This window comes from Candoia aspera, chromosome 7 (genome assembly GCF_035149785.1).
Source record: "Candoia aspera isolate rCanAsp1 chromosome 7, rCanAsp1.hap2, whole genome shotgun sequence".
NCBI lineage: Eukaryota > Metazoa > Chordata > Lepidosauria > Squamata > Boidae > Candoia > Candoia aspera.
The window spans coordinates 56,228,974-56,256,970 of NC_086159.1; the positions used below are offsets into that span (position 1 = coordinate 56,228,974).

The window sequence follows — 27,997 nt, forward strand, 5'->3', positions numbered from 1 at the left end:
GACTGGTTTGATCTTCTTGCAGTCCAAGGCACTCTCAGAATTTTCCTCCAACATCACAGTTCCAAAGCATCGATCTTCCTTCGCTCAGCCTTCCTTATGGTCCAGCTCTCGCAGCCAGATGTCGAATGTGTGTAGGGCAGGCCAAATAGGTATGATCTCAAAATGCACAGACTATGAGTACATATTCCAGGCTCTTCTAATTCACAGATATAAATAGGTATTCTTCCAAAGGGTAGAGAAACAATATATGAAAGGAGGGCAGCACGTGTCTGACTGAAGGGATTTCGTATTTGGACTTATTCTATGCATGGTTAAATCAAGAACCATTACCACATGATTTTCTGATATCAGAGAAAAAAGAGATAAGCATACTAATTTAAAAGTTTCAGGACACTATGCCAAGCAGTGTACAGTACTTCACTTTGCTCTCCCTTTCAGTACATTTCTGTTCACAGCTTTAAACTCCAGACTTAGCTTGAGTGAAGGCCAAATGCATCCAGGATGTAGAACTGTATGGGTTTGGTAAGAATTACATGAGAGATGAAAATGGTCCACAGCTCTGTTTATATCTGGTGCACTTGCTTAATTTTCAACGAAGTGGGGACTGATAAGGTCAGTTCCTCAAATAGGAAAGAGAAAGATGCCATCACAGCTAAGGGTGAAAGTGCCGCATTCTTTAGTCAGTCTGCTCCCTACGTAAGCAAAGATTTTTAAAGGACGTGAAAGGAGTTGAAGATCTGCATGTTCTTTTCTTCGTGTTTGTGCAGACTGTATGGCAAAAGCAAACATTTGCAGCAGGCACATTTAAGCTGGATGATGCATCCTTGAAATGGCAGCACACAGCCAACTTTGGCTGGTCTCAAAAAAAGGAGCAGGGCTGGACCTGGTTAGTCCTTGGATTACAAATTTCAGGGCTTTAGGCTAGGCTGAAGAGTCAAACAAATTATCCTGGAAGAAAGCAGTGGCAACTTGCTTCTGTACTGTTGCTAAGAAACTACATGGGCTTGTCCATGAAGTCACCAGGCATCAAACTCAGTTGGAAGAAGATTTACTTACTTACTTTGTTTGCAGAAGAAAATAAGTGAAAGAACATACTGACATATTCCCCCTGAATTAAGCCCTATGCTCAAGTGTGCATCTAGGATCTTCTTGTAATGTGTTTATGACAGCTGTGCTTGTTTCTAATTTAACACTGCCCATCAAATGAGGCAAATAGTCTCTTTCTTTGTAGAAATGGGATTAACAGGACTAGAAAAAGATTGGTGATGTAACAAGCTGTCTGTAAAACATTTCTGGGAGATGTTGATGTCTATGGTGGTGCTCTAACCTTCATTTTAACAATAAATCATACCTCAGCAAAGAAAGATTCAAGTAATGAAAATCAGAGAGAGAAAACTGGATCTTGGAGTAGGATAATCCATCTTCTCTACTGTGACCTTCCAAAATCCAGCTCAGTATTATGGTTTGTTCCTTTTTAGCTTAGTGTGATGTGCATACCTGTATCCATATGGCTAAGCAGTGTTATGTGCAAATTAGACCAGTATGGCTCACTCAACAAATCTTGGTTTAAAAATCCTCCTCAGTGTAATGTGCCATTGCAGCCAGTATCAGATGAATAAAACCATTGCCAGGACCCACTATAACTAGGATCAAGAATATTTAGGTGTGGCTGCTCCGTGTGCTGAGCTTGTAAAACTTCAGCCTGCATGTCTTCCTATTAGTAAATATTATGTCAACTGGATCCACCCACTCAGAAAGGGTACACAAGGCTTCCTTTTGCAAAAAGATTTTCATGGCCTTGGCATATTCTTTCTGTCTTGTTCCCTTGAATCAGTTCCTGGCACAGCTCCAACTTCCTGATACTGACAGGTGTCTGTACAACTTCAGATCCACTTCTAAAAGACAGAGAATTCAAACAGCCTCTGGCCTTCTTTGTTGGCCACTGAATTACCATGCAATATGGCTGACTTGGTATGACTTGGAGAGAGGGAGGGAGAGATGTATTTATGTCTAAATGTGTACATGCTGTATGTATATATACAGACACACACACACACAGAGGTACATATTGTGAGGGGTTTTGTATAGGGATTTACAAGGCTCAATAATATTTGCCTGCCAAATTAGCTTGATCATGTAGTTGTAGCACTAAATGTTTTAGACACAATCAAACCCACATAATTGTCCTGAACATTATTTCCTGCAGCCATGTGGTCAGTTGACCTATCATAGTTTTCCTCTTCAACTGCAATGTTTCTTTGATAAGTGGAGTGAATGTTCGGAAGTCTGCGGGTTACATGTATATTCCAAAGGAAGTGGAAAAGTGCTGGTCAGAAAAACTTTTGCTAGCTCCATTACTTTTTCTGAAATCCTTCTGTAGCTTTTTGCAATTCACTACAAATTGTTTACTGGTTAGGTCTAACCTGCAAGGTTCTCCTAATATTTTAATGCCATTGTCATCATCATCACCATCATCATCTCAGAATTTATGGATGAATCCAGTGTCCTTTTTGCCCCTTTTGAACTGGCAAAATACACCAACTGTTTGGCAGCATTGTATATTTGGTAGCTCCCTCTCCTCAAGTCAAGACTTTTATGAGTCACTCATGACCATTTTGTGAGCAATGCCTATTTTATCCATTTTAATTGTCACAAAAGGAAATTGGGCTGTATGGGAACATGAGTACGATAACAATCTTTTTCTATTGTGATACTCTTATCTGTTTTCAGCTGTACAGTTTGGGACATTAACCATGCAAGAACGCTGCCCTGGACCTGACCGATTTCTATGATTTCCAAAAACAACCAGCTTGTGTCAGGTTTTCATGGCAATAAAAAATGTAAACTTACACACCTACACACACAAAAATAAACATTTAAACAATGTAGGTGATCATGTCAGTAAAGATTGAAGCTACTCATTTATTAAGAGTATCAGCTCTTTGAACAGGAACTCTTAATCATCAGCACTGCTTATTACATAGTTTAATAACGTTAGTATAACGTTAGGTAACCTTTGTTGTTTTCTCAAAGACGGCCCAAAAGGTAAAATGGTATTATTCCAAGATAAGTAGATATAAGATTGGGAGGCTTAAGATAGGTTAACTTCCATTAGCCAAATTTACTAGGGCTTAAGATGATTATATGTCATCAAGTCAGTGTTGACTCTTTGAGACTTCACAGACAGACCTTCTCCACAATAAACTGTTCCCAATCTGCTTCTTCAGGTCTTCCAAACGTGTACCCATCGCCACTATAATCAAGTTCATCATCCTCTTGTTTTTCCCTTCACATTTCCCAGCTACATGGACTTCACAAGGAAGCTAAATTTTTGTATAATATGTCCAAGATAAGATAATTTCAGCCAGATCATTCGTGCCTTGATTGAGAACTCTAGAATGATTTGCTCTATGATCTGTTTGTTTTCTTGGCTATCCATGTATTCTCAAGGATCTCTCCAACATGGACATCCAAAAGAGTCAATATTCTTTCTATTGTGCTTCTGCAAAATTCAACATTGACTTCTATAGAATGTCATGAGGAAAACAAGTGTCTGCCCTATTCTGATCTTTGTAGGTATAGATATATCACATCATCTGAATATCTTTTCCAAGGCCTTCATTGCTACCCTTTAAGTGCTAGTCTTATAGGCGTATTTCTTGACTGCCAATTCCTTCACTGTTAATCAATCTTAAAGGCAGAAGCTATCCACCACTTCAGTATCTTAACTCTCAATTTAAAGGTTGTTTGCTGTACCTGTTATTAATTTGATCTTTTTTATATTTAATCGTAGTCACTATGCTCCATGACTTTTATTGCTAGAGCTTGCAGATCATCTGCATTTTCAGCTATCAGGTAGTATCATCAGCATAGTGCAGGTTACTGATGTTTCTTCCTCCAGTTTTAAAACTATGCTATCTTCTTCCACTGTAGCCTCCCGTAGGGCCAGTCTGTTTCACCCTGTTCAATCTGGGCTGTGACTTTCAATTCTATGTATAGGTTTCACATGAGGACAATGAGATGTTCTGGGGTTCCCATCTTCCTAAGGACACCTTACAGTTGATATGGTCAAACAGTCAAAGGCCTTTCTATAATCAATGAAGCACATGTTGACTTTTTTTTTTTTAACCTTCTCAGTTATCCAGTATGCATCAGCAATAATGTCCTTTATAATAATGTTCCCTAAACCCAGCTTGAATATTTAGCAGCTATTTTTCCATGTAGGGTTCAATACGTGTTGGATGATACTAAGCATTATTCTTCTAGCATATGAAATTAAGGTTATTGTGTGATACTTTGCACACTGTTAAGCCTTCTTTCTTTGGTATGGTATATAGATTCCAATCTGTAGGGCATTGTATCATTCTTCAGATTTGCTGGCATAGTTTGATTAGAACCTTTACTGATTCTTCTTCTGTTGCTTGCCAGATTTTGGTGGATATTCCATCCATTCCTGTAGCCTTCTAACTTGGTAGTGCCTGGAGTGCTGATGTAATTTCATTTTCTAGTACAAGAGGTTCTTGTAACTATGGAACGTCTTCTAAGTTATCTTGGATGTTGACATCTCTACTGTACAGAATTTCAATATACTTCTTCCATCTTTGTTTGAATTTTTTTGAATCTGTTATCTATCCATTGGCATCTTCTACCTACCAGTTTGAAGTTGGAACCACCTTCTGAGTTCAGAGATCTTTTGGAAGAGTTTTCTTGTTTTTCCATGTTTGTTTCTATCTTTGATGCTTTTACGGAAGTTGTAATACTACTTCTTGTCTCTTCTAACAACGCTCTGAAAGTCTGTGCTAAAATTCCTTTGTCTTTCTTGGCTTTTTGCTTCTCTTCTTGGCAATTTCCACCATTTATTCTGACATCCAGTTTGATTTCTTCTGTTTCTGGGTCTTTGACAGTCTCTTTTCACATTCATCCTTCTTTGATTACATTGTACAGTTCCTCTGGTTCTCTGTCAATGAGGTTCAGGAGTTCAGAGTGATTCCTGATGTTGTCCTTGAAAATGGTGGGTATATGTGCAAGATCATAAAGTGGAAACTGGTTGACTTTATTTTTCTGTCTTAGCTTGGCTTGAGACTTGCACACGAGAACTTTGTGATCTCTTCTACACTCAGACCCTGGCCACAACTTTGCTGTTATAACTGAGCTCTTCACTTTCTTATACCAACAGTATAGTCAGTTTTGTTTCTGTGTACTTCATCTGATGAGGTCAACTTATGTAAGTGTCATACTGGTGGGGAGGGGGCAAAAAATATTCATGGTGGTATTCCACTCTACTTTTATAGAAGTATCTTCAGCCAATTCCAGAAATACGTTAAACATGCTTTCTGGAAAATATGTATTTTGATTTTTTTTAATGCTTTGGAAATAGCTCTCAAATTTGGCTCAGTCATTCTCCTTACAGGTAGTCCTCAACTTACGACCACAGTTGGGACAAGAACTTCAGTCGCTAAGTGATGCAGCTATTAAGTGAAGCATCATGTGGCCATGCCCAGTTTAAGACCTTTTTTGCTATGGTTGTTAAGCAAATCACCACAGTTGTTAAGTGAATTACGTGGCCATTAACTGAATCCCACTTTCCCCATTGATTTTGCTTGTCAGAAGCCAGCTGGGAAGGTTGCAGATGGCCATCACATGACCCTGGGACACTGCAACCATCATAAATATGTGCCCCAATTTTGATCACATGACTGTGGGGATGCTGTGATGGTCATAAGTGTGAGGACCGGTCATAAGTCACTTTTTCAGAGCCATCGGAACTTCAAACGATTGGTAAATGAATGGTCGTAAGTCGAGGACTACCTATCTCTTTTTGCCCTCCATTTAGATGGAAGTGGATGTTACAGAGGAATACCCATACGTTCTTTTCCAAATAACAGGAATTTACCCAAACTTTTCTTATAGGAAATTGCATATGGCAGCTTTATGTTATAGAATGGGAAAGTTTTTCTGGCACATTTACCTGGGGCAAAACAAGGCAGACGTCTCAGTCAATTTATTCTGGGTATCAGAAAACAACAACAAAATATTTTTTAACTTTTACTTTCAGAGATGGAGATAAGGGGGTTAGAGAAGTATTTGTGGATCTGCTGTCTCTGTGCTAATATGGATTCCACATTCCAGCCTCTGGGCACTATTCCAGTGCCCAGTCATTGGATCCTCAGTGACATGGGCTTTTGGCTACTACTCCTGAATGCCAAGACAGCCTATAATAAAGCCCCCGTCATTCAGGTCTTAACAATGGATGAGAGGGCTGACTTGATGCACATCATCAAGACCTAGATGAGCACAAAGGGGGTTCCAGCCCATCTTTGTTTTGAATGTGGCATCAGCTGCATTCCCAGGAAGGTGGGGTGTGGCTATACTCATTTGAGAGTGGTTTCAGAGGCACTGCTCTTCAAATAACTGGATGTGAGACTCTGTGAAGGGATCAGATCAGATGGGATTGCAGCTATTGTCTCAGCCTCCCTGCTGCATAGTGTCTTTCCTACCTGAACTGCTTCATGCTGTGGCTGGTTGGTAGTGGAATTCCCCAGATTTATGGTACTGGGGGACTTCAATTTGCCTTCCCTGCATGCAGAGTCAGAGGTGACTCAGGAATTCATGGCCACCATGGCAACCATGGACCTCATGTTCTAGAGTTGGTGGATGTTATCATTAGTTAATATCAGTTATTGTCATGGTCAGATCACTTGGTAGTTTGGGAGTTCTCTGTAGCTGCTCCCTGCCACAGGGAAGAAGGACCCATTTCATAGGTCCACCCCATGTGCTTAATGGATATGATTGGCTTTCAGAGGGAACCACTGGTTGTTCCTGAGACTCTGATGCTTGATTCGACTAAGACTTAAGTCACCACTTGGAGTGAGAGAGTGACAATGGCCTTGGATCAGATAATGCTGTCCGTGGATCCTAGAGAGTGTTACTTAGCAATGGAAATTCCAGTCCCAATTGCCGTCATAAGTTGAGGACTACCTGTATTTAACTGGGTGGTGGCACCCATACGGATGCTGGATGCTATAAATTACTTATTGTTTCATGGTTTTTTTGTTTTTTGATGCAAGCAGGAATCTTTGCAGAGTTGATGATCTACAAATGCTGCTGATAAATAAGTAAGTTGCTGTCCATCATATGACACTTCACGAGGGATAATGTATCTCATCTATTTGGTAGTGTGCACTTCAGTGTGATCGCTGAAACTGTATACTGCCAGTCAAAATGCCTTGCTAATTGATCTTCTTCAAGGAAAGCTGGTGATCTTTGTGACAGAATTATGCATAGCCAAAGACATTCCGCTAACCTTCTAGTTTGGTGACAGGCACTGCCTCCAGTATGTTATCTGTTTGGCTGGAAACCTGTTTTTGCACCAAGTCCCTGTTTTCCACACACAATTCTTGGCTGAGGGTCTAAACCTCAATTTTCATGCGAGAATGCTCATGTTTGCCCTGATTAAAATACCAGAATTCACAGCATCGATTTTAAAAAAAGGTAAATCATGACCCAAATGCAAAACTAGCTTTTAGCATTTCTTATAGCAGAAATGAACAAAAGGCACTGTAAAAAATAACATCCAGATTGAATAGTAGGAAACAAAGAAGCAATGAGATCAGGAAGTGGGTTGCAAATGAAGAAGAGAAGCTGTTGCAGCTTAAAACCTTTTGCCCCAAACAAATGGTTTTTACAAAGCTTATTGGTTTAGTCAAAGTGTATTTTATTTTCTTCCTATGATTTACTACAGTACCATTAGCATTTTAAATGTCAGGGTCACTTCATAACATGCCCTGAGTCTGCAGAAGTTCCTGCAGAAACTAGAAAATGTTCTTTACATTTTAAAGGGTAGGAGTCTGCCCATTTATGAGCTTAAACAGCATGTATCATAAATAAATTATGAATAGATATTGGCAAATCCGGTGAGTTGAACTGAGAAAACTATTAGGAAAAAATATACTGTATTTCTGTGATGAAGTTGTTAAAACAGCCTCCCTCAATCTTAACATCTTCTAGTGATTATTGGACTCTGGTCCCACCATCATCATGCTGGCTATGAAACTGATAATACATGGAAGACCCCAAATTGAAGAGCTTATCACAGTAGACCAGGGAGATGTTGGTTCAAATCCTTACTCAACTGCAGGATTTCCTGGGTGACCTTGGGCATTTATGAATTGGGATCAAACCTAACACTAAACTATAATGTGGTTGTTTGATTTTTGCTTAGTATGGTTAGCCCAGTTAACTTCCTCTGGTAAAACAAGCTATGTTAGCACAATGTGTGAACACGGCCACTCTCTGTCTTCATTTTTCCTCATAGCATTGTTGGGATAATAAAAAAAGAGGGAAAGAACCATACAGACTATTTTGAAGTACTCAAAGGAAAGAAGAATTAAATGTACAAAAAAAACAGTGTTATCTACGAAAACCTAATAACCAAGTTAAAAGTATAATTATAGAATAGTTGTAATAGAATTACAAGAGTTTTAGCATTTCATCCCTTCAGTCTAGTGTTGTTTTGTTGATATAAATCAAAGACAGCTGGGATTTCCAGCTCAAAATATGCTGTCCAAAATCTTGGAAGCCTTATCCAGCTGTTTAGATCAGAAATGCTTTATTCTGCTAAATGTTTGGATAATACTGAGGTAAAGAAGGTCTCTGCTGGCAACATTCTCCTGCTTATTTTAATTTTAATTTCTCATCCCCCAAAGACTTTATCGTATGTGCACTACGGATCAATGACAGGTCATTCAGCTTTCATCAGAATGTTGTGATGCAGACAATGAGAATGACACGGGAACTTCTTGAATAACTGTCTTTGCCTTGTCCTTCGAAATGAATTATGATGCTATTATGATGCCATAATTTGCGGGGAGGGAATGCAAATAGGCCTCACCTGATGTTAGATAAAGCATTTTCAGGGCCTTATCTATCTCTTAGCAATAATGATCAACATTTATTGAGGTCAGCCTATAACCTGGAATGTAATTAGCTACAATTGCCTTTGTAGATTCCTAAGACCAAGGATATGTCACTACCACAAAATTTATAGCACAAAGTAATCGATACAGTGTTTAACAAAAAATTTTCTAAAGCATTCTCTCTCTCTCTTTTAACACACACACAGCCTTGAATAGCACATTGGTGCCTTATGCTTACTAGACTTAGCTATTAGAAGTAATTTAGTCTTAGCCTTGCCGCTGTATGTTAGTACTTTAAAACAAGAATTAGATTTAAATACTTAAATACAGCTAATGTCAAGCAGGTCAATGAAGTTTTTTGAGATCAATAATGATACAAAGGTAAAGGTTTTTTCATGTTTATCATGCCAGTTGAAGATTGACCATTTTTCAAACTAGTTAAGGAGCTATTTAACAGGTGGATTACTTATTCTGATAATGCAAGATATTTGGAAGATAGAGATGGAAGTTTCTATTTTTATTACCTAGTACAGGCAAATATTTATTTATACAGTGTATTATCACTTACGTGGCATTTTGAAACACTGGGACCAGAGCCCTGGCCATAGAAAAGCTGCATGGCTGAGATTTTATCCATAAAAATATGTACCCAGTGTATCTCCAACTATGCTAAATCACCACATTAAAAAACTTAAATCATAGGATTTCTTTGTGAAACCATCATCTTTTACCAAAGAAGTCTGGTTTGTTTGATTTTCCCCACACAAGTAATGGATTTTTCATAATGCAGCCCTAAACAGTCTTTTTGGCCAAATTCAGCACTGTTCAATAGTCCACTTGAACCTAAGTAATGTCAAACCTATCAAGAAAGGACCATTTTTACTGAAAAAACAAATCCATCCAGACTGTGGTTCAAGACGTATCTTTTAAATTAATCAAAGTGTTTTATAAACTAGTGTACTACATCAAAGTTTTCATTCTCATTTATGATTCATCTTAAAGTATAATCTTTTCAGCACCAGATTGCCAGGGGAAATCCTTTGCTGGAGTACATTTTTCCTTGGACATGCAGCACAGAAAGAAGTCGAATCACTCTTGCCAGCAAAGCAGTGTGTCCCTTACATTCGTTTTACATTTTTCAAAATGTTTCAAAAAGTTTAAAATTTTCAAAAATGTCGAGAGTGTTGTAAAATCTCCCACCTTTAAGAAACTTCGTTAGAGATTTACATGCAAAGCAGGTATCACCAGGCCCCCAGCCAAAGGTGGTGAGAGCCCCAAATATTTCAGAGAACAACCAATATATAGAAAGGGGAGGATATAAAGGTGTCACAAAGATGTTGTGAATAATTAATTTATGGCTGACAGAGAAAAGGCCAATGCTGAGATAACATGGGGCAACCTCAACCAGAAGACATGAACACCTCCACATCTCAACAGGTCTTCTCTGCCCACATTTATCTACCAGCAACACAATGTATAAACATTTCTCAGTTAACTAAACTTTATCATGACAATAGGATGACCTTCATACTTTTGTCCAACGAAATGCCAGATCTAGGGTCTGGTATTTGTCTCCTCAGCCATTACCCAGGGTCACAATTCAGTAGAAACACAACACCCAGCATTCCTACAAGAAATATTACAACATTCATTAACAATCTACTCGTAAGATCTTTAAGGAACATGGGCCATTACTAAAAAGGTCACAGAATATAGAAACCTATTATCTTAATCACTCTAAATAAAGCAAGTTCAGTCATACACATTGCCACCTTGTATTCTTTATCAGTGATGGTACAATATGTTGGTGGCTGGAGACTTCTGGTAGTTTATGGGTAGGAAAGGTTTCCTCCTGTCCTTACTAATTTTACTGGTTTTGGTGTTTTCCATTTTGTGATCCTATATCCATTTACTTGGGAAAAGGTCTGCTAAAGACAATGGGGATTAACACTGAATTGACATAGATCATAGGAAATTGAATTACAGCAAGTAACTCATTGATGTACTTAGTTTAGGATTATGTCTATTTTGAGTGGAAATTATTTTCTAGAACCTGAGCAAAGAGAGTTTTTCCCTAGTGCTTTATGGAGATCTAGGATATTAATTAGTTGCAGGTATGTTTCTCTTTCAGTAACATTCCTCCTTCCAATTAAGTGAGGTTCTACGAACTAGAATTTTTTTCACCGATTTTTATTTGTAAAGAGAAAAGAAACACAAACTAATAATAATGTTATGAAATAATTTTAAAATTCATATATGTATTTTAATTTGTTATTGACTAATCAGCCTTCTATAAAAAATACTTCTCCAGGAAACATTGTTTAAAGAGAAGTGATAAAGCAGATAAATTATTCCAGAACACATCAGCCATATTTGCTTCCTTTCAGTTCTTCAGGTTATTTGGGGTCATTCTTTATGAGATGCATAAATTCCAAACAGAGGGTTTCTGAAAACATTTGCTAGAGAAAATCCTGCCTGCAACACTCAGCTGTGTAAGGGCTTCTGGTGGGAATGGCAGACTGAACGGCTGTGTCCGCTGGCTCAGCGGGTGGAGTGGACAGCGCAGCAACTTTTGGGGGGCTTATGAAGGCTTTCCTGAAGTCCAAACATTCTCCAGATTAAGGAGGATACTTGGAATTATCCTATTTGTCCTCCGAAATGATAGCATGGAGCCAGAAGATCGTGTTTTGCTTTTGACTGGTAAGAGTACCCAGGAGGCAGGGATATCACTATTTCCAAGCCATGCTGTAGCCTTAAAGGGACGCTAAGACTGGCCACCCCATTTCTAAATCACCAATTTGTGTGTGTGTGTGTGTTTTAAGTACAGTATATGTAACCCAAGAGAGGCTTTTTACAGCAAGGAGAAGCTGGTCTCTTGGTGCTTAATGTTATTTCTGGGATTACTTTTTAAAGTTTTTTTAAAGTTTTGGATTTTGTTTTCCTTCCAAAGGAAATTTCAAAGATTGAATAAATGTCTTCCTTTTATTATTTTTGTATTAAATTTGAATATATTAGCATTTTCCTATATGTTGAATCGGCTGATTTGAACCTTCAGCTTTCTGTCTTCACTTTCCCTTGAAAACTGTCTGCTATCTAACTCTCACTTTGTGTAAACACACTTTGGAGCTCTTCCATATCTTAGACTTTTGCTGGTTAAGTTCCTAGGGGGTGCCATAATCAACTGTGAGACATGGAGGATTTCAAACATATCCTTTCTGACCTTCATCAGGGCTTCAAACAAATATCTTTTGGCTTTTTCAAACCGTTATGCAAGATATCCAGGACAGTGTGGAAAATATGAGAGCTAAAATGCGCCATCAGGTTGGGGATGTGGTGGATGAAATTGAGGAATCTTAAGAGCAATAGAAAGGTTTCTTTTAAGACTGAGATTGGGATTTCTGTCAAGATGCTGTATGAAGATTGGATAATGGAGTTGGAGAAATCTAGGGGAGAGAGTGATCTGCAAGCCATAAATAGAGTCGATCTGCTGGAATGCCATGAAAAGAACATGGAATTTTGGAGGGGGGCAGCTGGGCTTGATTTTCTTAAGAAGAAAGCTCTGTGCCTGTCTTGGGAACATGTAACTGCTCTGGTTTATTGTGAAGTGGGATAAGGGTTGAAGAATGTTTATTTGGTTTGCTTTAAGGATTTGACTGATGTTATTTGCCTGTAAAGATTTGGACTTACTGTTTTGAATTGGCTTTGTTTTTTGTGTTTATTAAGATTTTGTGTTTATTAAGATTGGGCTTATTAAAATTGTTATACCGTTAAGTATAATAGCTGACAACTTATGTGCCTTTTAATTTGATTTTTATTATAGTAGACAGAAATGTATAGAATAGTGGTAGGAAGGGAATAATTAAACATGTTTTATCTTTTGGAGGGGAGAAAGATGTTTAGGAAGTTTATTAAAAAAATTCTTTATTTTAATATAAGGGGGAGGAGTAACTGTACTTACTGTAGTGATTTTTATTATGTGTTAAAGGGCAATGATATATAGAAATAATGTGGTGTTTTGGTTTAGTATAGAGTAAGAGGTTGATTATGGAAACTTTGTATATCCGTGCTGTTAAAAGTTGGAAACCACATCTTGGAAATTTAAAAAATCTTCTTCTCTTGTGTTTCTGCACTTTTTTAGTTTTTTTTCTTTTTTCGTAGTTTTTTTCTTTTTATTGTAGTTTTTATTCTTTCTTTGAAACTTAATAAAATTTACTATAAAGGAAAACACTCAGCTATGCAAGAGTTACTGGTTGGTAGCCTGACAAACATTATCTATAGGCAGAGACACTCTCATCCATGTGGTGTGCAGGACAATGCATTCTGTTTGTGACTTGATATTGCTCGGCCTGATAAGAAAAGTTATACAGTATAAAGCTGAAGAATCTCCATATATGAAGTTACTTGTCAGCTTCTGCTTTCTAATTACTGAGAAGAAATTTAGGCTTATAGGTAGTTTAACACACTTTCTAATTTCAGGGTGATATCATACTGGCAGATTTAATTGAAGCATATTTGATTTTTGAAAAATGGCTATCAGACACCATAATCCTACATGTCAGGATCCATTTTGAATCCTCCTATCCTCCTGAAGAAAAATAAAATATTGCCAGTGGACACCTAAGATATGGGAAGTTGTCACATGAATCTACTGCCAAAGTACCTGATATCCTCAGTTCTGAATTTTCTCAGTTTTACCAATGAACATATAGAAAACGCTCTATGTAGAAGGTTGTATCCACTGTGAAGCAATAAAGCATGTTTCAGATATATGTGACATATTATACTACTACTAAAGAACAGTACAACAACCTGGTGAATTCCAGATGCTTGACCAAGAATAATAGATTATGAAAATAGTCATCTTTCCCAAACTGCTGATACTGTATTGTCTTGTTTAATTCCAGTAGGTTCCCCAGCTGTCAGTAGCTGTTTCTCAGGAGTCTGAGAAACTTTATTTGAAAAGTCTCTCAGAAGGTCTGTTGTGCACATATTCAGTGTATAGCTTATTAAATCCAAGACTCTCTGTTACATTTTTCCTGTGGACTTGACATACCTCTATTATTTGGTTATTTTGACTGCAATAAATATCCTGTGCTGTGGATTATATCAAAGACATGGTCATGTGATGCATAGAGGTGCTTTTTTGTCTCAACATGTTTCTGTTAATTTTCTTTTTGGAAATGTTATGACAAACTTCCTGGATATTTTGGCATTTCATTCAAAAATAATGAAATATGTACTTCCTTGGATAACATTTTTCTCTTTCATTGGATAGCAATATCAAGCTTCCAAATTGTTTTAAGAAATGGACTTAGAAAGAAATTGACTATTTCTTCTTAATAGTCAAATTACATGTATATCTTTTAAAGCAAGATCCAGCATTTCATATAGGAACAAATTAATACTTCCACAATAAAAGGATGAATCACACAAGATATTTAGATTATTTTTATGCATTACATTACTTCCAGAAATAATGCTAAAACAATAACAAAGTTTCTGAAAGGGGTTGGATGGTCATCTAGAGATTTGAAATTCCAAGTCATCAGCACACTGATGAACCTCTGCTCTTCTTTCTCTCCTTCCCACCTGAATCAGAGAAGCTGTGCAGCTTCCTGACAGGTGCCTGGAGGCTGTGTTGGACTGGGGTATGGTCAAGAAACTAAAGCTAATCCAGATAAGGAGGTGGTAGTGTAGATGGGTGGTTTTCAGGCCTAAGAATATGAGGCCTGTATACCTCTGGGTGTTTGTGTGTAAAACCCTGCTTGTTCAAAATGCCTGAGGTAGCTTGTATTCAAAATCCATGTGCATCTTGGTTCAACTATGAAACAAAATGCAGCCGCTTTGAGTGGAACTGTTTCAGCTCCTGCTGATACTGAGATTCAGGATGCCTTCATAAATGCAGCAAGTCTTCATCTTCAGAAGCATTCCAAAAGCTCCACAATGCACAGAGTGCACATGCTCACTTAAGCTTAGTAAGGTGTCAGTGGAGGATCTGCCTGTGCAGAAACTCTAAGCTGTGTGGCACTCTATTCACACTCTTTTTCACTGTTGATGTAGTGCATGGAAATTTTGCTGAAAGGCATGACTGAACTTACTAGTTTGATCTTTCTACTACAGTTCTATCCCTTTAGCATTTCAAGTGTAAAAAGGCTGTGACTGACTCGCGATTGCTCTGTTGCTTTTCATGCTACAGAAGATGTAAATGTAATCAGCATTTAGGATGTAAGTAAAAATTGTGGTGTGGAAGACAGAAGATTTGAAAGGGAGTATGGCATGTGGCTTTCTTTTTCATATATGGCACTGAAATGTTTGTCCATTTATTTAGCTTGTGGCCAGGGGCATCCTCAGGAGAGTTGAAAAACGTCCAGATTATGCAACACACATAAAAAAGGGGTGGGACTTTGATCTTTGACCTTTTTGGCCTCCCTTTGTGGACATCCCTGATTGTGGCTTAAAAGTGCATGTGTCTGAGCATCTGTTATGAGTTTCATTCTAACTTATGTAATCTTTTGTCTATAGATTGACTTTGAAGATGTGATTGCCGAACCTGCAGGAACCCACAGTTTCGATGGGATCTGGAAGGCCAGTTTCACCACCTTCACTGTGACAAAATACTGGTTTTATCGCTTATTGTCTGCAATCTTTGGCATTCCCATGGCTCTTATCTGGGGCATTTATTTTGCCATTTTGTCATTCCTCCACATCTGGGCTGTGGTGCCTTGCATCAGAAGCTACCTAATTGAGATCCAGTGCATTGGCCGAGTTTATTCTATCTGTATCCATACCTTCTGTGACCCATTCTATGAGTCTGTTGGCAAAATGCTGAGCTCTATCAGAGCAACAGTACGGAAGGAAGTGTAAATGACATTTCAAGGAGCTGAAGAATGAGTCTTCCCCCTCCCTCATTTTTTGGTGCCACTCTCAAGGCTGCCATAAATGAATGAAGTGACCGGCACGTAACAGCATCACTCAACAAAACAGCCAACTTGAATGCAGCAAAGAATTGCTTTCTTAACTTTCTTTGCTACTTAATCCCTCCTGGATTTATGCTATTCACTCTTTTCAGGAGGAAAGTCAATTTGCATTAAACAAACACAAACAAATTAAATAGCTGCTCTCCCATTCTACCTGCCTGTCGTTTTGCTGACCCTTTGATGAACTGACTCATGTTCTGCTTACCCCTTCCATTCATTTGTTGCACGTTAAACTCACAATGATTATAATGCAGAACTGCAAGTACGCTTTCCAGCACTATTACACTGCTCTTCCTTTTACTGCGAGCAAAAGAGGTGTAAAAGCTACCGCAGCATTATGGACAAGACAACAAGCTGGCAGATGTCAACAGAATGTTCCTTTTATAGATGTATTGTCAGTTGACTGTAGTGCTTTTCTGTAGTGACCATGTCTAATTGCCACCCACAGATTTCAAGAAATAACTACTGTAACGTATGTGCTGAGAAAAAGAGATCAAATGTCTTTAGAAAGACAAAGCTTTCAACTCAACAATTCATGGCCACAAAAAGCTACTTGTGCTGCTTCTGTCTTATTTTGTTGTTCCCCCTGAGATATTATTTGGATTACAATACATACAGTATATAATGTCTTTATTATATGTCACTAAGAGAGAACAGAAGGTGACCTTAATGCTTTCTTTCACTGAATAATTTATGAAACCCTGATGACACTTGCATGTGAAGCCTGATGCAGAGAACTGCCCCTTCCCCTTGAGATCTTCTTAACTAGAAAGGACAAAGAGCTTCCTAGAACTGCAACACAATTTTGTTTTATCTCCGAACAATAACTTCTAAAAATTTCCATATACAAATCAAAAGTCAAGGTAGGAATAGGTTTGGATTTAGTTTCCGCAAAAGCTTCTATCAAGAAAATCCTTATGGCGCTGCCCATATTGCATGTTAATTTATCCCTAGATTAAAATAACAAGGACACTGTTGTGCTTAATTTTTTTAGCAATGTTCTTATGAACAGATGTTCTAATTAGTGTAAGCCAAACTTATTACAAAGGGAGTAATTGTTCTCTTAAAAGTACATATCAAGGTATGTACAGATAGTGTCGAATCATGCCAACCAGAAACTGGGTTTGTAAGAGTGATTTGGCTGTTTCGTACGAGGGGCGGCTTTAAGACTCCTTATCAGCCAAGTTCAGCAGGGCTGCTAGTCCTGTTTATGCATTGCTAACTTCACCCTAATCATCCATACAAGTGGTTTTGGCGGCACTGTGTTATGATTCACCATTTTGACCCCTTCTAGACTGAGCTGTACATAACTCAAGGAGCCTAAAGTGCATAAAACTGACCAAAAGATACAGAAATAAAGCATTTATAGCATTATTTCATACTGTAGTATAGAATCTTTACTGTCACCACAGTGACAATGCAGTGAGAGAATAGATTCATTGGTTTTGCATGAATCTGTTGCTTTTTAAATAGCTATTAACCAGGGTGAGTTTCCTTAAATATAAACTGAGGAATTTCAAAGCCTGCTGTGCTTTTGTTAGAAACTAGTTACAGGGAGGGCTTACTTGGATCTTGAGTATCTAGAATAGCTTCCAGGTACAGCTCAAGCATAATTAATAATAATGCCCTGGCTAGTTTTTTAAATCATCTGATTGCTTCAACCTTTCTGTTTTTCAGTGCAAACCTAAGCATATTCACTAAGAGGTGGGTCTTAGTCAACCGAGGGAAGCAAGCGCTGATCCAAAACGTGTTGCTATCTAAACTGGAGCTCAGATGGCTATTCTCTTCCCCTTCACCCTCCTAAAGCCATCACTGTAAAATAAAAATAAAAACCAACTCATGTCTCCTTGCCGCTTCATCCTGCTGTATGATAGGACCAGTCCTGAATGGGATGTCACCATGGTAATTGAGACTAAAATTTCACCAGAATTACTTGGGTAATAAACAACTTGCATCTTGCAAACCTGGGATTTATTAAGATTGGCTTTGGCGTCTTTCATTAAATTACATTTCTACTAAGATAGCCTTAGCTGATTAGACTGATCTTTCATAGCCAAGTGCATTGATACAAGATCATAGCAGCCCATTCTTTTGAATAAAATGATGAGCATTTGATTTCACAATAGACAATTGCTGCAGCAGATACAGGTGTAGAATCACATTTCCTTTTATCAGTCTGCTATACTAATAGTATAGTAGAATACTAAACTGGGAAGCTGAAAAACATCCCAGAAGAGAACAATTACATACCACATTATTGTCAAGAAAAATGTATGGACATGTCAAGCTGAACTTCAGGATGTCTTTATCTTGTACAGTATAAGAAGTACATTCAACTGCATTTGACTAACATTTTATTGCTTGAGAAATGCAATTCTGACAATGATTGCATTCATTTATATATTTGGACTGCAATACAATTTTGGCTTCATAAGTGACAGAATTCTATCCTATCCATTGGATTACTTTTTTAAAAATCACATTAATTTACTAGCAGTAGCTGTTGGCAACAGTGATTCAGTCAAGGGAACAAATAGTGAGCACAGCAGGCCCACTTCCCATTTTCCTAGCAAAAGTGTCCTATCATTTCATTTACATCTGATCTCCCAATGCTTTTGTCAGTTCTTTCTAGTGTGTACTCTACACTTAACACGGTTTACCTCCCAACTAAACTTTATGGGGTGTGGAATGGCCTTTCCCAAACTGGTACCCTATACATGTTTTGAACTCTACTTCCCATAAATTCCAACCACTAGAATGCTGGTAAGGAATCATGGGAACTGAAATCCAACAGCTGAGGAGGACATCAAGCTGTAGAAGGCTGGTAAGGGATATAGCAGTAGTGGTGTTTAATCACATATTTTGCTCAAAAATGGTTAATATAAAATGTATTCATTTCATTACAGGGAAAAAGGTGTGGTTGGATATGTAGTTCAGACCACTGAGATCAGCTTGAAATCATGTGAAGTAATGAGAATGTAGTTATATACAGTTCACTCAATAAATGCAAGGTTGCATAAACTTAGTTGGCCAAGAAATTAACATAGAGTACTGCCCACAAATATCAGTTTTACTCAGGAGCAAATCTCTATAAAATTTCAATCAGTTTTCAGTAACTCTAAACACTACAAGTAGACATTTTATAACAGTGCTTCTTTCATGTTTGGAACACCAGTTTTTGAAATCTAATAACTTTATATGTTTTCCTTTTGCATTTAAAACAAACACTGGTCTGGCCATAATTTTTATAATGTATATAAATGAGATATACTATTTAGATATATATCTATATATGTTGCAATACAGCAACAACACACTTTTGCTGGGAATGTAAACAAGATATATATTAGTTTTATATAATTAAAAAGAACACTTTGAAATATATTGCCTAGAATGTTGTATTCAGAAAGTGCACCCCAAAGCAAATAACATTGTTGATCCAAGATATTCACATATGCTTATAAGATGTAACTGACATTTTTTTTATTCTGCATGTTCAATAGCCAAGGCTACAGTCTGCACAATAAAAGCTGTTTTAATACAAACACTGGCCTGAATCATTCTTCTCTTTAAAAAAATTCTAGTCATTAGTACAAGCTTTCAGATAGTTTCGAGAAACTAAGTCTGTTCACTGCAGCCTCCATATAGTAGTTTGTCACACCTTGTATACGTATGCAGATTGACTGTGTTCACACTTTGATGAAGAATGACCAGGTTCACACACTGCACTAAGCCATGGTCTGTTTAGCTATGGTTTACTGAATAAGCCACAGTTATCTGACTGACACAACACTAACCCATAGACCATGGCTTCTAAACCACAATTGCTGATTTCATACAACACACTAAGCTAAAACCACCAAATCACATCATGACTTAGGACAGTGGCTCAAATTCCCAATCTTTTGGGGCTAATCAAGACATCGGGAATTTAGAGAATAAGTTATGCTCCTTCTTGCATAATGATTGCCGCAGACATTTCTTGCATAATAATTGCCATATTTAGAAAATACTGCCTGACCTCCTCTTTAGTACTGATGCTCTGCAAGACACTTGAAGGAAACAAACTATCTGGACCCATTTCAGTTGGGTTTCAGACTGGAGTACAGTACAGTGACAGCACTGGTTGCAGTTGTTAAGCTGTGGCAGAGCCAGGATAGAGGAAGTACATGCATCCTTGTGCTTCTTGATCTTTCAGCAGCTTTCAATACCATCAACATGATATCTCTCTGGAATGGCTGGTTTGGGGTAGGGGGCACCATATTACAGTGGTTTTCCTCCCTCTGTGGCCAGTTCCAGTTGGTGTTGACAGAAGGGGCAATGTCATGTCTGCAGTCCCTCATCTGTGGGGTGCCATATGGCTTGACGTTCTCCCCCATCCTGTTCACCATCTACATGAAACTGTTGAGTGAGGTCATCAGTCAGTTCGCAGTCCTGGATCATCAATATGCAGATAATACCCCAATGTACATCTCAACCCTGGGCTGCCAGGTGATGCTGTGAACATCCTGACTCAGTAACTTGGAGGTTGGGCAGGTCTGGATGGGAAGGAACAGACTTGGGCTCAATCCTGACAAGACCAAGTGGCTCTGTTTGGCCCTTCCAGTTGGCCTTTCCATCTTTGATTCTGGATAGGGTTGTGCTACCCCATTTAAGACTGGTGGGTAATCTGGGGGTTGTTCTGGACTCACAGCTCCTGCTTCAAGAATAGGTAGTAGCTGTGGCCAGGGGAGCCTTTGTGCAGGTCCCTCTAGTGCACCAGGTATGCCCTTTCCTACAGTAGGAGGTCCTTCTGACAGTCACTCATGCCTTAATCACCTTATGAACAGACTACTGCTGTATAGTCTACATGGGGTTGTCCTTGAAGACCACTCAGAAGCTACAGCTGGTCTGGAATGCAGTGCAGGTAATGATGGGCACACCACAATATGCCCATGTGTCACCATTTCTTGGGGAGTTGCAGTGACTGCAATTTGGATTTTGAGTACAATTCCAGGTGCTGCTTATCACCTATAAATCCATTCAAGGTATAGAGCCTGGTTGTTTGAGGGACTGCCTATCTCCAATAGTTTCTGCCCACCCAGTAAGATTGGGCAGAGTAGCATGACTGAGGTCCCCTCAGTTAAACAATGTCATCTCTTGGTACCCAGAAAGTATATCTTCTCTGTTGCAACATCTGCCCTCTGGAACAGTATACCCTTGGAGATCTGTGTGGCTCCCACCCTTTAGTTGTACTGGAAATCTTTTTAAATATAATTTTATTGAAAGTTTTAAAAACAAGAATAAAAATTAATGCAAACTAAAGTAAACTAAAGTAAGAAGGGAAAAATAAAAAAAATAAAAGTAAGCTAAACTGCAAAAAAGAAAAAAGAAAAGAAAATAGAAAATAGAAAAGAAAGAAGATAAAAAGTGGCTTCCAATCTTCTTTAAAGCAGTTATAAGTACAATTGTAGATTTACCTCTTTATCTAAAGTTACAGCTGTAACTCTCTTCTTTCTATAATCTATCCTATCTAATCATCAAAACCATAGTTCATAAGTTCTTTTTTTTGTTTGCTTTATGCAAAAAGTCCATAAGGGGTTTCCAGTCAGCAATAAATATAGATACTGTCTTTTCTCTAATCAAACAAGTCAGTTTGGCCATCTCAGCAAGTTCTATCATCTTCACCAACCATTCCTCCATTGTAGATATTGCCAAATCTTTTCACCTTTGTTCATACAATAATCTCACTGCAGTTACCATATATAAAAACAAAGTTCCATGCCTTTTCCCCTACTGTTTATCCATCAGTTCCTAGAGGAAAAATTCTGGTTTCAGTTGTATATTAATCTTTAAAATCTGCTGAATCAGTATATGCATTTGAACTGAAAATCTTCTAGCTTTTTTGCATGTCCACCAAGCATGGTAAAATGACCCTTCTTGTTATCCACATTTCCAACATAGATTTGAAGTACCTTTACATATTCTACGTAATTATATGGCGTCATATACCAACAATACATCATTTAGTTGTACTGGAAGTCTTCGAAGACCTGGTTTTGTTCCCAGGCCTGGGGTTAAGCTGGTTGCTAAGCCCCTAAAAGTTATTATTTTGGGTTTTTTGGTGTGCTGCTCTTTTTTTTACAAATGTGTATGGTTCTTTTTTTTTATTTTTATTGTTTCCTGTCTTTGGATGTAAGCCACCCAGAGCCATCTGAAAGTTGGGCAGTCTCCTAATCTAAATAAATAAATACTCAATAGACACCCCTATGCTTGAGCAAGCACAACACCATGGATTTATCTGTGTAATTGGGAAGTCTGCAAACAAGGAATACGACAAGGGAAGTCTGAAAAAAGGAATACAACTGAGGAAATACCTTCAGTTTAAGGTGGAACTGCACACTGGAGAAAGCAAAAATGATTTTCACATGCTTAAAGGTCTGGATTTATTACACAGAGGTGCACACATGCAATAGACACAAAATACTGAGCCATTGGAAAAGGAACAAGGGACCAGAGGAAGCAGAAGGGGAGAAGAATGGAATCTATTGCTGGTGAATAGAAAATAATGACAGAGGCTGACTGAAAATCTTGCAATAATTGAATGCCTAGCTATGGTAGAAAGCAGAGTGCAGAGAGGGTGAAATAGAATAGAATACTATTCTCTACTTTCTTCCTCAAACAGGAATGAGCAAAAGAGACAGAGATACATATAGCTAACTAACCTTCAGAGAACCATTATTGTCCAGAATGGTCATTTACAGGCTCACACTGGGATGCTGTTAGGAACATGGAGAAATGCCTATTAGCTATTAACAGAGAAATCCAGTACAACTAGGACTAGCCCCTAGAGTATCCATGCCACTATTGCCAAAATAAAAAAAATCCTCATGCCTCTCAAGTTGAACTAATGCCAATCTACTTCATGTGTCTTCTTTGATCTTCTAAATTGGCGGCATGGGACAAAAGCATGTTTCATTGACTTGCATCCATTTCGATGCTTTCATTTTTTAAAACTAACATTTACTCAGAAATAAAAGCCAGAATTCAAGATAGGATTTCTTTTTATTACTACTACTGTTAGCTAAACACACCAGGGGTACGTGTCAATGCATTTTGCATGATCCTACTTGAATATACTAATCACTACCTTAATTCACTGAGTATCCATAGGCGAAACAGCACCATCTATACAGAAATGGTGAAGTGGGAGAAAAAAACTAAGGGGAAAACAAATTTCAAAATAGACCAATGAAGCCTGCACACTTGTAGTGGCTGAAGAATTTTATATGTTTGTTGGGAAGTGAATGAAGAAACTATGCAGTATTTGAAGAGAGAATGTGTCTGGCTCAGTAGGACTGTAAATAGGTAGCCTGTTACAAGCCCAATCAGTTTTTCTCATTAATAAATCTTCAGAGTGGGCAAAACTAGATTTTTTTTTTCAAAGAAGCTGTACAGGAACAAAAAATAATCCTAAAATTGACCAAAGCATAATGTTTTAAAACAAAAGGGCCTGCCAGTTCAAATTAGTTGCACGAAAATCCCATGGATTCATTAAAATGGTGGAGGTGATGATAATTGAAGACCCATTGATTTCAGTTGGACAATGTTTATTTAACTTTAAATGGATGAGGAACAAAATATTTCTGTCAAAGCCTATTTTATGAGAAATAAGTGCTGAATTTTACCATAGATTTATCATATTATCAAATCTAAAGTTATTTATTGGATTTTATTGGATTTACATTATAATCCCAGGATTACCTCTTTTAATCATACATGCTTGATTTGTATCAGTTGAAATGAAGCAGAATCAGATCTAATGAGTTTAATTACTTGAGTTGGCAAACTGAGAGAAATGGTTTCCTCCAGGAAAGGGGAAATATCTGAAGACATATATTTTATAATCACCAGACTCTCAACAAATGGTGATAGAATGATAGAGATATATAGCACATTTTTCAGCTGCAGTGTTTTTAGAGATCATTTGTGACAGATATCCTAAATGGGAAAGAAGTTCAGTTATCCAAAATTACATGTACTATAGCCAATAAGTAGAATCTAGAATAGTAGCACCTAGAATCTAGTAGAATCTAGACTCTAGTAGTAATGAAAATAGATTATGGTCACAAGCCAACAAAAATTAATTGAAAATTATTTCAAAAAGTCAAAATTATCGAACTTAACTTAGGCATGATTAAAGGTTTATGTGGTAATCATGAAGCACATGATTTCCACATTCAATGGAAACAGAGAGAAGGCATGTGCCAAATGGATTCATGCCTGCCACTGACAATCCTAAGCCAGATCCACACTTCCTGTTATCTATATATTTGGGAAGGGGATCAAAGAGGGGAGCCTACTCCATAAGCAGATTCCCCCCATGATTTGAAACTCTTTCCACTGCAAGCAATGGGATTCATATACTGTATTACATTCATATGTACTGCTCACTTTTTCTTAAAAATCTAACAGTTCCCAACTATGGGAAAATATTTTTTCAGCCTTCCCTATCTGCCCATCTTTGTATAGCTGTCTTCCCCAACCTGGTGTTGGACATGCTGCCTGGGAATTATGGGCATTGTAGTCCAAAACATCTAGACAGCCCAGGCTGCAGAAAGTCATTCAGTCATACAGTCTGATATGCTAAAATACATAAAATACAAAATTCTAAACTATTAGAAAAATGATACTCCCTAATCGACAAGTCTTGATAATCTGAATGCAGATGTTGCCATCTGGTGGCTATCTGCTAAAAGGGTCTCAGGAAGTTATATACTGTACACAAGACAAAATAAAAAGCCTTTGATCTTGAAAGGCCTACTAGTTTAGTAGGTCATTTGCTACTACCATCTCACTCTATCAGAAAATATTGTCATAAAGAGATTCTTGTCTGGAGTGCAACATATTCCAAATGTGTGGAACAAACAAAATGAATAAGCCAAAAGTTTTGAAAGAAGCACAGCAAGTTTCCTAACTATTTTATGCAGTAATTATGATTTTTAATTGATCCAATTTCTACTGCCCAAGAGCCATTTTAATGGTTTAGATTAACAGCTTACTTAATTTGCTTCACTGTATACCTTATGCTTCTGAATTTAACCTAGTTTTAGATTTTCAAGTATTTGTAAGCCTCTCTTGAAACATGTGTTTAGAAGGACAGTCTATGATTAATTAAAGTAAATTCTTTACCTAGCTGACTGTTGAGGTGAAACAGGATAGAGATGAAATGATTAAAAAAAAAACCTGAGCTGGAAACCTTGTTCTGACCCATAAATTGTTCAGCCACACAGGGAGACAAGATTATAACTATTAGGAAAGGAGGGGAAAAACACTTAAAATGCACCCAGAAGTTTAAAACTGTTGCTTACTTCACAAAGAGCTCAGGTTTTGGATATCACTGGGAAACCACTAATGTGAACTCCAGAGATCTTGACACAAGCGTGTCTAAACCCAGCTCTTCTCCAGCTGTTCTTTAGAAGAGCCATATAACATTAACTCAGGAGGTTTCACATCAACAGCACCTGTGCCTTGACCTCTGCTCCAGGAGGAGGGAGGAGCCAGGAAGTGGAAATAAATGCCAGACAGATGTTCATGGTCAAATTATTTCTCTCTTGCAAGAAATACTGACACTGTTATTCTTCCAGAGGTAACTCGTCATTGAAGAATTGCAGTGCTCGAAGTTTGCACTGTGGGAGCCATTTAAAAGTATTTCAGCCCCACCCCGCCAAAAAGAACATGAGAACTTTGGGGTCTGATCAAATGGGTCAAGGGCCTGAGGATGATTAAAGGAGTTTTCATAGCATGTAATTTATTTATTGTGCCATATCTAATGGCTGTACCATATGGACCTATTGCCTATGCATATTATTCTACAGATTGTTTCAAACACATCATGCAGAGTAAGCCTTGTCAAGGTGCTTTTACAAAGCTCCATATGTTACACATTTTTCACAGGTTTAGCAGTAATTTTTCCAATTCAGTCAAAGTGTGAACTTTTCATTGAGAGTGAATCCATCCCCACCCCCAAGACTTCCAAAACAGCTTGACATAATAACATCTTCTGGACACTACAGATTCCTTCAGAGATCTCTGTATATTTTTTGCATCTCTTTTACAAGGAAACATGAACCAAGGACTGAAACATACTAAGATGTTATCCCAGGTGGAGTAACCTTTCATCTAAATAGGATCAAACCAGACTGAATTCTCTGGTGGAATAATCTGGGGATTCTAGGATATATAAATAATATTATGTTGTACTATACCAATCAGGGTTTAGAACTGGTTGTTATATCAGATAACTGCGATGAACAAGCTAATTATACTTCAGATAGGCACTATTTGTTTCCTGCCATAACAGTGTTGGCTTCAACTGAGGATGCTAAAATGCTTATCTGGAATAAAAATATAGGGCTTCTGTTTGCAGTAACTTTCCTCGTGGCTGTTGTGATTGCAATGTAGCAATGATCAATTAGCATGTAAACACTGGATGATGATGATGATGATGATGATGATGATGATGATGATGATGATGATGATTATGATGATGTCACTTTAAAGCAGTGTTTTTCAAACTTGGCAATTTTAATATGTGTGCACTTCAACTCCCAGAATGCTGGCTGGGGAATTCTGGGAGTTGAAGTCCACACATCTTAAAGTTGCCAAGCTTGAAAAACACTGCTTTAAAGTGAGAAGAGAGTGTACTGCAAAGCAAAGTACCATCCCACAATATGAACTTTCCAATTGCAGTTTTGTCTTAGTCTCAAATGAAGAGACTAAGACTTAGTTCATTGACATTTGTTTCAAACAACCGGTTTCCATTGGCATATTAGGCTTGTTGGCTTCACTCAGCTCCCAACACCGAAGAAGATTGTTTGTCTTCTATTTGGGCTAAGAAGGTAGCCTCCATCCTTCTCTCCTCCTATCTGGATCTTAAAGAGATGCTTCCCAGCTCTTTCACCTCTATGTTAAAACTTTTTTTTTTTTTGCAGCCTCTTGGTTATTCTTCTTTCTTTTGGTAAAAGACCACTATAGTATCTACCTAGGCCAGGATGTGTGTCCATCTGTTGCTTTTGAATCTGGAATAAAGCCAGGTCAGTTTCACCTTACATGAACCCTCCCTGGACAAGCACCGGGTTCAGTTTTTCATGCCAGACTGTCTTGCTGCTTGCCCTAGGCCTTAAGCACTCTGCTGAAGCTTGCACGCAAATCTTCCTTTCCTGGTTTTTCTAAGTCAGATGGCAGTTGCATGTGAATATCTTCTTTGATTTCTCTGTGCAGGAAGGCAGTCTTTACATCAAGATGAATGACTCTCATGTTCCTTGCAGCTATGTTGAGCAGTATTCTTACTGAAGCATGCTTTATTACTGGTGCAAAAGTCTCATTACTCTCTTTGCCTTCCTTTTGGGAATATTTATTTATTTATGTATCAAATTTATTCACCGCCCATCTCACTCAGAGAGTGACTTATTCTATAATTATGGCTACTAGTCTGGCTTCATAGCACTGGAGATCCCATTCTGCATCTTATTTGATCGTGAAACCCATTTGCATCCCATCGTTGCTTCCCTGTGGGTAACTTAATGAGTTTTCAAGAGTTATTCTTATGGATTGCTTTCAATTTCTTATTCTGCAGCTTTTCTCATTCCATAGATTCAGCAGCTGACATTCTCTCCATGTTTTTCCATGCTTGGGACTTTTCAAACTGTTATTTCTTAGTAATGTAGGAAAAAAATTGGGAAGGCAACCCTTTGTTGGATCTCTTTGAGCACTTTGGCTGCAATGCCCCAGTTCCTTCTCCTGGCTCTGACTAGCTGTTGAACTTCAGGCCCATGACGAAGGCCCCATTGAAGGCTGTGGACTTAATTCATTGCTCATCTGGATGTGGAGAACAAGATATTCAAGGTTATTCTCTTTATTCTTGTCATCAAAATAAGCAATGTTGCATGTTTTGAGAGTCCTAGGATTTAGTATAGTTTGCAGTACTACATGTATTTAAAAAGTACTCTTCCTTACATCAACAGTTGGGATGTGCAGTTGAGATTCTCTTCTTTTTCTGATAGAGAGGCATAAACTTTAGAACTGAAGTGCCCTAGGCTGGGCTTCTTCTGTTACCATAATTCA

General features: G+C 38.0%; 1 protein-coding gene across 2 annotated transcripts in view; it reads left to right on the forward strand.

The window, feature by feature from the left end:
• The window catches only part of CAV1 (caveolin 1), a 35,644-nt gene extending 16,207 nt beyond the window's left edge, over positions 1–19,437 (forward strand). For both annotated transcript variants that reach the window (XM_063309473.1, XM_063309474.1), the window contains exon 3: positions 15,438–19,437. In XM_063309473.1, the coding sequence (XP_063165543.1) occupies positions 15,438–15,779 (342 nt within the window). In that variant the 3' untranslated portion in view covers positions 15,780–19,437. The remainder of the gene's footprint in view (positions 1–15,437) is intronic.
• Positions 19,438–27,997: the final 8,560 nt, after the last annotated feature.